The sequence below is a fragment of the Ochotona princeps genome, unplaced genomic scaffold, assembly GCF_030435755.1.
Source record: "Ochotona princeps isolate mOchPri1 unplaced genomic scaffold, mOchPri1.hap1 HAP1_SCAFFOLD_3184, whole genome shotgun sequence".
NCBI classification, from domain to species: domain Eukaryota; kingdom Metazoa; phylum Chordata; class Mammalia; order Lagomorpha; family Ochotonidae; genus Ochotona; species Ochotona princeps.
Window position 1 is genome coordinate 1 of NW_026696449.1, and position 14685 is coordinate 14685.

General features: G+C 48.7%; 1 protein-coding gene across 1 annotated transcript in view; it reads left to right on the forward strand.

Moving 5' to 3' along the window:
- Positions 1–3884: 3884 nt before the first annotated feature.
- Positions 3885–14685, forward strand: part of LOC131478846 (EH domain-containing protein 3-like) — a 33530-nt gene continuing 22729 nt past the window's right edge. Inside the window, 5 exon segments of the mRNA XM_058659412.1 lie at positions 3885–4118; positions 6307–6414; positions 7414–7533; positions 9509–9679; positions 11976–12086. Of these exon segments, the coding sequence (XP_058515395.1) occupies positions 3885–4118; positions 6307–6414; positions 7414–7533; positions 9509–9679; positions 11976–12086 (744 nt within the window).

Here is a 14685-nt window from a genome sequence, read left to right on the forward strand (position 1 = left end):
CATGCCCATATGCAGCTGTGTGTGTGCCCGTGACTTTCAAGCAGACAGACAAACTTGTGAGTACGGGCTTAGGGTGCCCTCTGGAACACGATTAATGCTGAAGGCTGGCATATGCGCCTCCTGGCGCAGCTGTTTCGCGCGTGTATCTGCATTGTACGTCTCAGAAATATCCTCACGTATCGGCTTGTACGTATTCAGGTGTGTAACGTAACTTCTTGGTAGCGTTTGCTGCTCTACTTGTCGCTTGGGTTCGCGGAAATTTTTGAGAAGCAAATGCTACTTCCTGAGTCCCGTTTCTGAACCGCATCTTTATACCGCAGGCCTCAACGCCATTCCCACTTGCACAGCAAGGAAAACTGTTCTGAACCCGCGTTTGGTGGTGTTTCATTCAACCTGGTAACGGGGTGAGGAACTACAGCAGCTAGTAGTATCACCTCCGTGTATCACCGGCATATTGTCTAATTGTAGGGGAGGTGATGCTGTGGCGCTGCCGTAATCAGGTTGACGATGCGTACAAGCCGGTGTTATAAATTCCCCTTGGAGCAGAAGAACCGAAGTCGAGCTAGTGTGTCTTCGTCTTCCCAAGTGGACAGTCGTGCACGCTCTGTCCCAGTAGCAAGGTCCCTGCCCTCGCAGGCACAACGGTGAAAGTGTAACAGCTAGATTTGCGCCGAAGCTCTTTTCAGCAAACGCAGAGTTCATTAATGATTGACTGTCAAAGTGTATATGCTACACGCTCCCTCCTGCGGAGTGCTTATACTGAAGCTTCTGAACTTTTTCGCCCCCTCGGCCCTGCCATCCGCCGCTACCGTGAGACACGCCTAGGACGTCCGTCTTCCTGTTTTTGAATGTAATCAATCGCTGGTGCCCTCCGTCAACACGCGCTTACCACCGGCGCTCTTGGCCCAGCCGCCTCCAAGTGGCTGAGGTGGTGAGCTTTTCTCGCGTACCTCACTTTTATATAAATCTGGGTGGTGGTGGAGGATAAGGTCTGGCTTGCTTCTGTTCGCATGCGCATCTGTCGTCCGCCGCAGAGAGCCCGAAGCATGCGCCACTTCAACGAGACACGCCGGCGCCCTGGTTGTAGATTGATGACTCCCGTTCCCCTACTGCGGCTGTGTAACATTCCAATCTATGTGAAAGTTTCCTAGACGCGTCTACACACGTGTATAATTGTGCGTAGGAGCCTTCATCGACAGCGTGGTCCCACCTTCCTGCCTTGCGCAGTAAGGAACCAGGGGACACTATTGTTGTTCGTTGAGATCAACGAGTGTTTGAACGTAGTGCGGCCGCCGAACTACAGAGAAGGTTGCCACGTAGCCGTACATCCGCTCTGAGAATTAGGGACAGGCGGGCGAGCCCGCATACCGCGACGTAGGAGTACCTTATCTTGTCTTGCCTATAGGGCACTCTCGACAGCACTGCTCAGCTCTCCACGCTAGAAAGAAGACATGGTTGTGCTATAAGGCCTCGCTGTTCATCCAGGACAAAGGAACGTCTCACTGGTTTTCCTAACGACATAGTCTCCTATGATATGTACCCCTCATGTTCTGTAGCGGCACCTCGCACATTCTTGCCATCAGCACATTTGTTTGTAGCCGGTGGACGCTACTCTAGGAGATTTGTTTTCCCACTTTTGCATGTGACACAAACGACAGTTCCTCTTCTTTCGTTTTCTTTGGCACCCACGCAGGCTATTCCACCGGTAGCCCGCTGTTCGTGGGTATACGAGTACCTCTTCTTTTTCCCTTTGACGAGAGTTCCTCAAGTACGAGACATCGACAGTTGTCCGCATCCCTAGCTGAGAGGTTTGTACGCCCGATAACAAGCAACGTCGTCTTCAACTCAAGCGGTATCACATTCTCCGCCCTCTTAATCCCCCTCTCAGCGTTAGCTGCAGTGAGACTGCGTGTTATGTACAGCTGTTGCTACCTGTGTGGGCAAGGCAGTGCGCAGGTAGACGTTTCTAGCCCCCTGTTTTCCGGAATCACCACTCTCGGCCGAGCACTTCTTTTTCACTACGGGAAAGCACTGTTCCACAAACACCTTCGATTTGCGTGCACACGTGGTTCTGTGCCTACCTTTTGGAATTGCAAAAGCGGGGGGGGGGCGCACATAGCTGAAGCGACCGACATAGAGAGCAAGGGTGTCTCAAGTTTCATCCTCCTCTTACATATCATAGCAGTCACAAACTGGTGGTGACGGTCTACCTCCTTTTAGTCGTTATTGCGCCTACAATGCGTCTGGAGGTATATGGCTGCCGCAAGCTATTCCTGTTCCCCGTGTGTATAGTGGCACCAAAGGAGTATGGCTACCGCCGGCTCTCTTCCCCTCTTGTGCTTCTAGTTTCTGTAGGCGGGTTCGAATACCACTAGATATTACTCATCTGTACATGTGCGAATGTCACAGCTACCAGCGTCTGTCTTTCATGTGCCTGTACCGCGTCCACGAGCGTACGAGCTACACCATCTGTGCCTGTTGCTGTGTTTCTAGGGTCTTCTTGGGCAGAACACGGTCAGCCGTTCTCACCCTGTCGTGCGTTTACCCATAGTGCATAAGAAAGTTACGTTAGTCTCTCTGAAATCTTCCGTTGACGACTGGTTCGCATATTTGTGCACTTCGAGAGACCTAATGTAGTATACTGGTATACACATGTCTGCTGTGTTACAGTCGGCAGATACGTGCGCATATGCCTGTCATACGGACGCGTGTTTTTTGTAGCCCCTTCCCGTTGGAGTTTTGAAAGGGGTATCCTGAGGAAGGTACTCTGTGGCCACGCGCTCCCTGTTGGTTTGCTCCCTTAGTGCAGCGCGGGGGTAAGACGTGAATAGTGCGCGTGCGGACGTGTCAGTAATATCTACGAGAAGGCTGACGGAAGCCGAGTATTGCAGTACAGGCACCGCTGCGCCTTTTGGAAGCCGTGGGCGCCGTTTTTCTAGTAACAAAAGAAAAGAGATGGTCCTCTTTTCTTTTCCCCTGCGTGTTGCATTGCACCTCGTGTTTGTTCTTTTTTATTCAAGAAGTGGGCGCCCGTAAGAAAAGGCAGTGGTCTGAGATTTTCTCTCTCCACAAATTCGCCACGCGTCAATGATTTATTGTACATGCAGCTGCGTATGTTTGGCTGAGTGTGTATATATATGTGGATTCCCTGCACAGCTAGGTGCATAATTCGAACGTACAAAAATAGAGACAGACATTTACACGGGAGGCCTCCAGAAAGTAAGCACTGTAATAGAACAATCGCTTTCTGGAGCGATTGTGGTGTGTAGAGTTCCCTAGGTGTAGACGCTTTCACAGCATAAGTGGTGGGGGCTGTTCAGTTGAATGGGAGCCTGCAGCAATGTAACAACGTTGCATATGCTGAAGCAGTATCAGGACACATTACAAACGGAGGAAAAGGTGCCAACAGAGAACGACTCTACGTGCATTAGAAGTGGTGGAGGGGATTCTACTGGAGAGGACCTTTGTGAACAACATAGACGCGTCGCTCGATTCACAAGCGGCGGTCGGGGGGGTTCATGAATGGGGAAATTGTAACTGAAAATTAAACCGTCCTTCAGCAGGATTCTTGCGGAGGACTCTAAGCGGAGAGAAACACGTTCTCTTCAAAGGAAGACTTTCTGCTCCAAACGTTTCTTGGGGAGTTCCACCAGAACAGTAATTTCACTAGAGGTATAAACGCTGCGTGCAGCAGGAGTTGTGGGGGAAGCTTTAGGCAGGAGAAGTTTTGGAGGAAGTTCCTTGCATTAGAAACGTATAGCTGCAAAAACGTTTGCAGCAGACGTGCTGGAAGAGAGTCCAGCAAAGGAGTAAGGTATAGTAATATAGGTACGCCTCCTATATCAAATCCGGAGGAAGTCCCCTCTGCAACATTTTTAGAGACCATGAGTCGATGGCTGTCGCTGCGAGGACGCAGTCCGTCGGCAGGAGCTGACGGCGCGCGCAATAGCAACGTGTATCAGAGCGTTAAAGCGGGCCTGCAGGAGTTGTACAAGACCGTTCTCTTGCCACTTGAGCAAGACTTTCGCTTTCATCAATTTTATTCTCCTCTTTTGACCGATGGAGATTTCGCTGCCAAGCCAATGATCATGCTCATTGGCCAATACAGTACTGGCAAGGTATATATGCATGTGTCTATATATATATATATATATGCTCACTGACCAATACAGTACGGCGCGGTGTCCGTATATGTATATAGGTATATATATGTCTGCATACCCATACATATATTTCTAAGTTATGTAAATGTACGTCTCTGGCTCTCGCTCTCTATATATACATCAGATACTCCTACATAGAAGTATTCGGGTACATCTGTATGCGCTCTCTCTCTGTATATGTGTATGTATGCTGGGGAGGTGCACGCTTCAAGGAAGTCTTCCTCACTTGCATTATCTGTAGAGGAGCCATTGCACTGGCCACGGCAGGGCACGCTTTGTGGTTGCTCCCAAATTTGGGTCAAAACAGATGCCGATTCGGCAGCGGAGTCACTCCTGCAGTCGCCGCAGCTACAGCACTCATCGGAACCCTACTTTAACGCATTAGCAGGGAAATATTCAGCGGCAGGACACATGCTGTTGCAGCGACTGTGTGGTAGCTGAAGTAGCAGCAGCGATACGCCAGCAGCAGTAGCGGCAGGTGTGAGTGAGCACCAATTGCAGCACCTGCGCATGAGGTGCAGTGGCAGGAGCTCTGCGTCAGCAGCAGTGGCGGCTGGTGTGGATCAGTAGAAAAGGCACTCTTTTTCTTGCAAGCCTTCGAAGGCGGTTTAATCTCATAGTTAAACATTTGGCGGACAGTGCTTCAGCAGCAGTAGTAAGACTGTTTTTTGAGGAAGAGTGTTGCCGTAGTCGCTGCACCAGAAGCAGTATACTCTGGTGGTGAGTGAAGTTGTTACTGCGACAACATTACGGGACGTGCTAATGGGATACAGCAATGCTACTACCGTACCTCCATAGGTGTGTGTATCTTTAGCGGGAGAACGTAAAAGCGTTTATACAACGGGGAAGCTGCTGGGATGTTAACTGTGTCGAGGGGATCTCGCTGACACGTCATGTGAAGCAGAGTGGCGGAGGGATGCTATTTTGCTGCGGTCGGAGCGCGTCTGGCACGAATGCGTATGACTACGTAATAACTAGGTTTGCGTACTCCCCTATCTGTAAGAAACGTTCCCAGTAGTACAGCCGGTCCATTTTCTTTTTTAGTGCTTCCGAATGGGCAGCGGCTACCGTATATCGGCCATCTCTACGGCATGCTGCACGTTGCATCCCACCAGCGCACCTGTACCTGCAGACACAAGTCGCTGTATATACCCGCGAGCCGTCCGGAAGTGTCCCTGTACTACACGTTGATTCAGGAAAAGTCTACCACGGCAGCACATCTCAAGCACACATTCAAGTCGTAGTAGGTAGCGGGATTATGACATTCAGTTCGGCACTGTGCGGCTGCGCGTACCTGCGTATCGTATTGAAGTGTCACTGCCTTTCCTTCTGGCAAGAGGGGGCTAGCATGCCAACGCATCCCAAGCAGGCGCTTTGCGCTTACGCTCTATCGGGCGGCAGTCTTGTGGCTGTTGCTTTTGCACTGATCGGCTCTGTGTTTCCGCGTGGCGTACCGAAGTGCTACTGTCCTACCCTGTTGCATGGAGGGGCCACCAGGGCAGTGCATCGCAGGCAGGCTCTTACGCCGTATTAGGCATCGGCGGTATAGGTTTGGGGGGTCGTGATTCAGGATGCTTGGGGCTTTAATCGCCTACCGCAACTCGAGAAAGTGGACTTGCCAGGGGATGTCCGCAGGACCACGCATGGGTGTGTTCGCGTGGTGCCAGCGTGAAGGAGCTCACGTTGTTGATGTGCGTGTGCGTGTATTTGATTAACGACGGCCCATTCGCTGTAAATCCCTTTGTAGATCATATCATTTGAAACGTTCCTACGTATTCATGGTGCGCGCATGCATACGTTTGTACTGCATTGGTAGTGATGCATATGCGCAGCCACGGTACGAGTGAATGGCAGTTACCAATATCAGCCAGACTTTCATGGTGCAGTCACGCGAGTTGGCACATACACTCCAAACAGCGCTGTTTCGTAGTCTAGGGGGGAGCTTGCTTTAGTCGAGTAGTTGCCACAGGTGGCCAGCTGCTTTCTAGTGTTCACGTGTTAGTTGCTCATATTTGATGTGACTCAGAATTGCTGCCATATCTATCTCTGTTTGTATAATGTGTGTGTATGTGCATTTTGTGTGTGGCGCCTCTATCTTTTTTGTGTGTTCTTGTGTGTTGTGTGTGCCTGTATTTGTGTGCAGACGACGTTCATTCAGCATTTGCTGGAGAAAGATTACCCAGGGCTGCGTATAGGACCGGAACCCACCACGGATCGCTTTGTCGCTGTCATGGAGAATGAGACAGAGCAGGTTCGTGATATCACTGAATAGTTTGTGCACTACTTCAGTGTGCACATTCAAAAATGAGAGGTCACCAATGAGACGGGAAAAAACAGTTAGTCCATGGTGAGCAGATGTTGAGTTATACACACGCCTAGGTGTGCAACTGCTATTATATAGCAGTCAAGCACGCCAGCTTATGATTTCGTAAGTGTGCTGTTGTGTTCGTCCTTACGTAAGTCTATCTGTGCATATATTCAGTACATTGGAGTGTCCACAACTTCAGAATTCTCGACATCCCTAAGAGCAGGAGCAGCAGCAGGAACTTCCTACGTAACATCACGAGAACAGCACGTGCAAGCATCTACAAAGGAGGCGGACTTGACTGGGCCTCACCTCTTCAGAAAAAATGCCTATTGTATTTACCGGCTTCAGTGAAAACGTCAGCGTGGTGCTTTTCGACCCAGTGTGTGTGTATCTATTCAGTCTAGGATATATGTGTTGCTCGTTATACATCCATATGGGAGGTCTGTCGGGAAGAACGAGGACACTGACAAGAAGTTTGTAGACACCGCAGCCGGAGATGTCAACTGGTGGACGTAGGTATACCACAACAGTTTCTATAGCATCTTCGCACGCTTGTTCTCGCTATAACGCAATTGCACAGCATGCACGCACGACGCATCTCGACTTCTCATCCGGTGGCAGGCATGTTTGTTTCGTGTGTGTGTGTGTGTATGCGTATGTTCGCGAGCCATTCGTGCTGAGGCACTATCGGATACGTGATTAGATGTATCATTTCTCCCTGTGAACAGCCAGCAGTGTAAGCTATCTGACTCTTTGCTCGGTGCGTGCCTGGAGACTTTATTTGTTCTGAACTAAACACAAGGTGCCAGCTGCTTGTGTGTGCGTGCATAGTGCAAGGACATGCGTCCGCTCACGCACACACCATTTTGAAGGAAAGACACGCATTAATTCCTGTATAAAACAGTGGCTTTTTGGATGTACAAATGTGCCTACCCCTTGTAGATCGTCCCGGGGAATGCTGCCGTGGTGGACCCTACGAAGCCCTTCAGCCAGCTGTCAAACTTCGGCAATAATTTCTTGTTGAGGTTCGAATGCGCCCTGCTTCCATGCGTCGTTTTGAATGTAAGAGGCGGTCATTACTTCATGTAGAGACCTCGAGCTCGCTTTCTGAGTGTAACACACCTTTGAGATGGCTGGTATGGGAACGAGATTACTCCGTTTCGTCCTGCAACGCAGCGTAATCAGACACAAATTTTCTGGCCGTAGAGGAGTTGTATTGATGTTCCTCAAAGAGCCTAGCTATGTCGCTTCCGCCATCGGTGACGTGCGCCTTACCTAGACGCTACTGCTTGTATTCGAATGCAGAGGTCCCTGACCGTAGGTCTGCACAAGAAATTAGTGCTCTTAATTCATTATTGTCAATGCACACACTACTATATGCGCTGTGTAGCGATCAGTGTCAAGTCACTCATGTCTATATTCTGTTTTTAAAGAAGCCGTTGTAAAATTTCACGAGCGAACATACATTTGTGAGCATTCCAGACTAGATACCACCGCCGCGCTTTGAAATGCTGCGTGAGGCTGTCTCGCTAGTTTATGTGTGTGGAGGTAAAACAAACGCAGTCTCAGCGATGTCGATCATACACGTTTTGCTATACATCACGAGCGCGTCGCAATAACGGCCGCCGCAGGTTGTGAACTGAGGCGTTAAGCTGTCCCACTGAACTATACATGTGTACATGATAGGGGTACTGACTCTTTAAATCTGCACAGCCTTGTGTTTATAGGTAGAATTTGGTAACAGGAATGCGCAACAGCGTGCACAAATCGACGGAGTTGCCACAGGAGCTTCTAGTGCGGAGATGATGGCAAAGAGCTTGTTCAAGTCCGAATCACTGAAACCGTCCTTTTCGGCGTCAGTGATTGTGACGTGTTGTTGATACTGGGTTAGAAGCCTCTACTGTTTTCTAGCGTGTCCCCTACGGGTTGCTGGGAGTCACTGTCACTTACATCGCTGGTTGTTGCGTGGCTCTGCCTCCATGCAGAGCTCTGTCTATCATGCCTTCGCGGAGGGGGGCGAGGAGCTGCTTACCGTTCAAGCATTGCCTGTCGGTTGACGTAGGTTTGGTCCATTCACCTCTTTATTCAGCTGAGATGCACTACTACTAACAATCACGCAGTCCAGTAGCTTTGGGCTTCTGATTCGTTTGCTGTTGCTGATTGGGCTGATCAAGCTCTGGCCGTTTCCTGCAGAGATGCAGCACCATCTGCACAGCAAATATTTATGCTGCGTGCGGTGTAGTTGTGGTCACAGCTTCGTGGGAAACGAGTCGCACAAGGTAGTCGACTTGCGTCAAGGAGAGAGGGGTGATGGATTACGGGATACAACATATGCACACTCTCTGTATGGGTTCTACATGAGCTCTCTGCCAGACGATTGTTGCTCAATATTACTGTGGGTGCTCCGCAAATGCTTACTAGAATGTCGTAGAACCATTGTATAACGGCGTTTGCATACTTACCGCTTGCCTGCCTGGCACGCCGCTGCGCTAGATGTTATTGGTTCTCACTGTGTGAGGTGGCTCGTGTAGCTGGTGCTGCAGCCGGCTTAGCGCTGAAGCTTGAGACGGGAATATTACGCTATCTTAATTTTCATAATCGCCTGCTCAGATTTCTCTCATATATCCATAAGGAGCGATCTAGATCGAGTTGCACGGGTGTGGATATCTGTATACCCTCAGCCTATCTGTATGAAGGGCGCATCACTCACATTCTCCAGGTCCAGTTGCACGGGCGGCTACGTACATTCTCCCACTCTATCTGCATGAGTGGAGCTATGTCAGTGGGAGTGGCTGCCTATCCACATTTCCTTGAGATATATATATACACACATATGCATGAGTAGGTGCTTTTATCCAGATCATATATACGCAATGGTGACCACCCTTGCATTCCCCGTATGTAGTAACTTCGGGGCTCTTCGCATTCACGCTACTAATTGCATAGGTGACTATTGCTGTCTCATACGACGTAAATATCTTTTCTGAACGCATTTCGAATATCGCACATTTTCCTGTGTTTTTCCGTTCATGGGCAGGGAGTAACTCTGATTGATACTCCAGGAGTACTCAGCGGGAATAAACAGACGAGTCGGGGGTACGACTTCGAAGGTGTGATTCAATGGTTTGCTGAGCGCGTTGATTTAATACTACTCATATTCGATGCTCACAAACTGGATATATCCGATGAATTTCGGCGGTGCATAAATGTAAGTAAAATACAAGTCATGTGTTGGAAAGGCGTAATACACATATAGCGCACAACTACATATTTTTATATATATACATTACTACTATTATATAAGGAAACGTCTTCTATGGTCTGCAGTATCGCCGGCCTACTGAGCAGTTAGTCCTATTTCAGGCCCCCGAGTTGGGCATTGCCGGCAAATTTTGGCTGTGTATGCATGTAAGAAGAGGTCACCGAGGCATTCCTTTTGCTTAATATTGTTGCCCGCGTGCTCAGCAGTCACCTACATGAGCGGCTCGACCGCAGAAATACGTTCACGTACACAGCGCCCGCAGTACTCGGGTGTGTGATAGCGCACACTGATGCATGCATGTTGTGCGTTCTTTTCAAGGCCTTCCGTTCATTACTTCCTTTTGCGACCATTCCATCAATCGGCGCAGCGCACATTTCACTTACAAATGGCTACATGATCACGTACGTTGATGTACGCATGTTTTGGTCATTCCTTAGGTGTAGTCTCTTCCTACGGTGGCTACTGAGTGTACTTGACTGTCTCGCGCCTCTTGCACTTGACTATTTACAATGTGGCTTATGCAGGCCATTCCGCTATCATTTTGATCAACGCTTAAGATGGTGGCGTGCATTGAATGTGTAAATAATTGCACTCGAAAAATCTTCTGAATTTGTGCTTCAAGGGTGTGAATGCACTGGCCATTGCCGCTCTCGTTTCGTGCAGGATGTTTCGTGCCATCTAGTTCACATGTGACCGATGCGCCTCCTATTTTTACTGGTACTTAATCAAATTGTTTCTTTCATACAAAGTTTCTCAAACTAAAGTTCGTCAACTCCCGGAGTATTCTATTCTAGCTTCTGTTTTCCTACACGCTCTTCTTCGGTCACTTCGCAATCACTTTTCGTCTGCCGTAACTAGCTGCATCTAGAGTCGTACTCATACAGAGAGGTTTGTGGCAGTCCCTGCGCGTTAAAGTCCGGTGTATGCGTGATGGTATACTTACGTATGCGTGAGTGTACACTCCTGCTGGTTCTTGGTGAAAGCAACACCCAAGACCATTCCCCCGTGTTTGAGACTTTCCATAAGACTATTTCAACGCCTTTCCTCTTAAGTGTATGCCGGTCCTTCTATACGCTATCATGTTATGCCTGTAAGTGTGTCTGTCTGGGTGTGTGCGAGTGTGTACGTGCGTAATATATACGTGCGTCTCTACTTGGCTGCTTGCCTGCGTCCCGCACACAACGAAGCACCTCTCATTTTCGCACGGACTCGTGCGATGTCGAGGAATGACGTATCCTTCCTAGTCTTCCCCCTCTCATACTTTAGATGGTGACACGCTCCTTCGATGCTTACGAGCTGCTACCGCCTGCGCCACCTACCTACGTTACACACGTTGCGCAAGTGTCAGAGGAGAAAAAGCGGCCGCAGCAACAGAAAGAAAGCACAGCTGACTTCATCCATCGTGACGCCAGGTTCCCGCAGACGGGCAAGAGAGAGGTGGGGGGGTCAAATGAACGTGAGACATTACGTCATTTTTTATTGCGGGCAGGAGATGCCGCTTACTCTTCTTGGCATGTTGTGCGAGTTTAGTTTGCGTTGTAGGTCTTCACTGTAAGGGTGTGTTGTAATGAAGGCTTTGCTGCTGGGGCGCGTATGCATCAAACAGCGCCATCCGGGTGGCTACACGTGGAGGAATCGGCGGCACAGGCACTGCACGCATAGCACGCGTAACTAGATGGTTTCGCTGCGGATTATTATTCCATTGCTATACCCGCACATATACACACGTGCACATACGAATAGGAGGTTCAACTGCTGATTTTATACCTTTTGATACCGGCGCACATACACACATGCCCACGCACAAGCACACACACACACACAAACACACACGTGCACACATGCACACATACACACACGTGCACACACGCACATACACACACGTGCACACACGCACATACACACACGTGCACACACGCACATGCACACACGCACATGCACACACGCACATGCACACACGGCATACACACACATGCACGCGCCCCCACACACACGTGCACACGCGCACATACACACATGCACGCACGCACGTACACACATGCACACTCGCACATACGCACAAGTACACGCGCACATACACATGCGTGACAACATATATGCATGCACATACGCACCCACACGCACATATATATACATACGCATCGCGATAGGCCTTCAGCGAGCGTACTCCGGAGCACTACATTCATCTCCGCTGGCGTATTCTGCTTGTGCGTATGTCTTCCTCTCTTTCAAATGAGTGCAGGCGTTGCGCGGGAACGACACGAAGATCAGAATCATTCTTAATAAAGCAGATATGGTGTCTTACCAGCAATTGATGCGCGTGTATGGGGCTCTTATGTGGTCCCTTGGAAAGGTAGTGCAGGTTGTCGTTGCTGCGGTGGCTCGCCCACCGGCGTGCGGCTTCGATGTGCATGCCTCACTTGGAATGACTCCCGCATATGCCTGGTAGCTGAAAATTGCTGAAGGAAAATTGTGGGAGGGATTTCATATGGAAAGACACGCAGAAGAAATAGACGGCAGAAAAGCAGAGTTCCTCACCCTGACTGAGCGAGCACATATATATATATATACCTGTCTGCTCGCTGGTTAGATGTTTTTGCATAAACCACGTATACGTATACATCGTTATATATACATAGAGAGAGATAAGGCTACCGCTTCTGCTACATGTAGAAGTGTTTATAGATATGGGTCACACACCCGCACTCCTGTGCGTGCAAGTGCGTGGTTTTGCAGACGGCTTGGGTATGTGGGTTGTGTGTGTGTATGTGAACACAGTGGTCTTTACGGCAAACTTGAAGAATTCTGTACGTAGAAAGAGGTCTCAGCTTTTGTAAACAAAGGGGCTGTTGTGTTGAAGTTGACACCTGCTTGTGTGTTGGAGCTGACACCTGCTTGATGGAAAAGTGCTGGGGGCCCCGTAGTGTTACGACCATTTAGTGGAAGTGTAGGGGCATCAAATTACTCACGGGCGCACGCAGGTGTATTACACCTGTGCATATAAATATATATTGATATATATTTTGCTTTATAAAGTATAGTTGTATCAATATATAGTACACACACATACACGAGAATGTATATATCTATATGCTTGTACAACAGGTGGAACGCGTTTTCAGCTCTCTCCCTGTGTATGTGTATGTATACATGTATGTCCATGCTGCAAAGGCGCACAACACTTTAAAAGAGCATGCGTACGCACGATTGTGTCAGAATCAACTTTCTCGTCTTTTAGGCGTACTGAGCGCTTGCAGTTGTGCCTGTGATGCCTTCTGTTGAGGGACAACGTGCGCGCCATTTCCTGACGTCCTGCTTAGCAGACGATTACCTGGCGGAGACAGCTAATCGTGAACATGGACGCACATTCTGTGACAATCACAGAACAATGCACGGAAACCCCGTTGCAGATCCACGCTCGCAGCGGCAGTCGCACCAGATCCTTATTCACATACAAGCATTGGAGTACTTGTAGTAGTACGGGTAGTATTAGTGTCAGCAGCGGTAATAGTAGTAGTAGTAGTGGTAGGATCAGAAGTAGGAGTAGTAGTCCTTGTGGCACTACTGGTAGCGGTAGTAGTAGTCGTATCAACAGCGGTAATAGTAGTAGTGATAGGATCAGAAGTAGTAGTAGTACTACTGGTACTCTCGGTAACACTAATAGTATTATTAATAGCGCTTATAGTACTAGGAGGAGTAGCAGGAGTAGGAATAGTAGTAGTAGTAGTACTACTGGTAGTCTCGGTAGCAATAATAGTATTATTGATAGCGCTTATAGTAGGAGGAGGAGGAGCAGGAGTAAGAATAGAAGTAGTAGTACTCGTGGTACAACAGGTCGTAGTGGTAGTAATAGTATCATCAATAGCAGTAATTATACGAGTACGAGTGAAAGTGATACTTGTGGTACTACTGGTAGTAGTAGTAGTAGTGGTAGTAGTGGTAGTAGTAGTAGTATTGATAGCGCCAGTAGTAGTAATACGAGCAGGAGTGGTAGTAGTACTTGTGGTACTACTGGTGGTAGCAATAGTAGTGGTAGTGGTATTAATAGCGCCAGCAGTAGTAAGAGGAACAGGAGTGGTGGTAGTACTTGTGGTACTACTGGTAATAGTTGTAGTAGTAAGAGCGGGAGTAGTAGTACTACTGGTACTACTGGTAGTATTAACAGTGTTAATAGCCGTAGTAGTAGGAGTAGGATTAGTAATAGTAGTGCGTCGGTGAGTTTTTGCATCATTTCTTTCTCGGATTTCCCTTTTCTTTGTTTGTGTGAACACGTAGGCTGCTTTGGTCGTGAGTTATCCACAGCAAGACAGAGAGCGAAAGGACCGGAATATTTGAGTGTTACAGGCACATGTTCGCTTCAGTGCGGTTTGCATGGGTGTGTCTTGATAGGTCACACAGCTTACTCCACAACAAGGCATATATTGATATATCCTCCGCGCACGTGTGTAAGTAGATAGGTCGATGCATATAGGGGAGTGGCATACAAGTTGCAAATATCGACACAAAATTCATGGTAGTAGCCTGGTTGACATGTGGCTTCACCCAGCAAAGCTCGTTGCTTAAATATTGTGCTGCATAGTGTCGATGCCCCATACGTGCTGTTGATGCCGAAGACGCGTTTATCATCAGTGCACGCGTGACTTGTTGTGGCCCCGCCGCAAACACTGTCGGTGCCTCATACGATTTGATGCTAGTGGTGGAATCATAAACGTGTTGTCTTTGATGTAGGAGCACCCAGCATAACGGCATACAGGACCTGCTGCTATATGGCAGGTACACTCTTTTTGCCGTGTACGTTGTGACGCATATCAATGGAGTCATGAACAATTTCAAGCTATAGTAGTGGAGGAGCACCCAATGTCACAGCACACATGTGAAATGTGGCTTTGATGCCTTGTACAGTGTGACGCATGTTAATAGAGCCGTAGAAAGTGATGTTCACTTCAATGAAG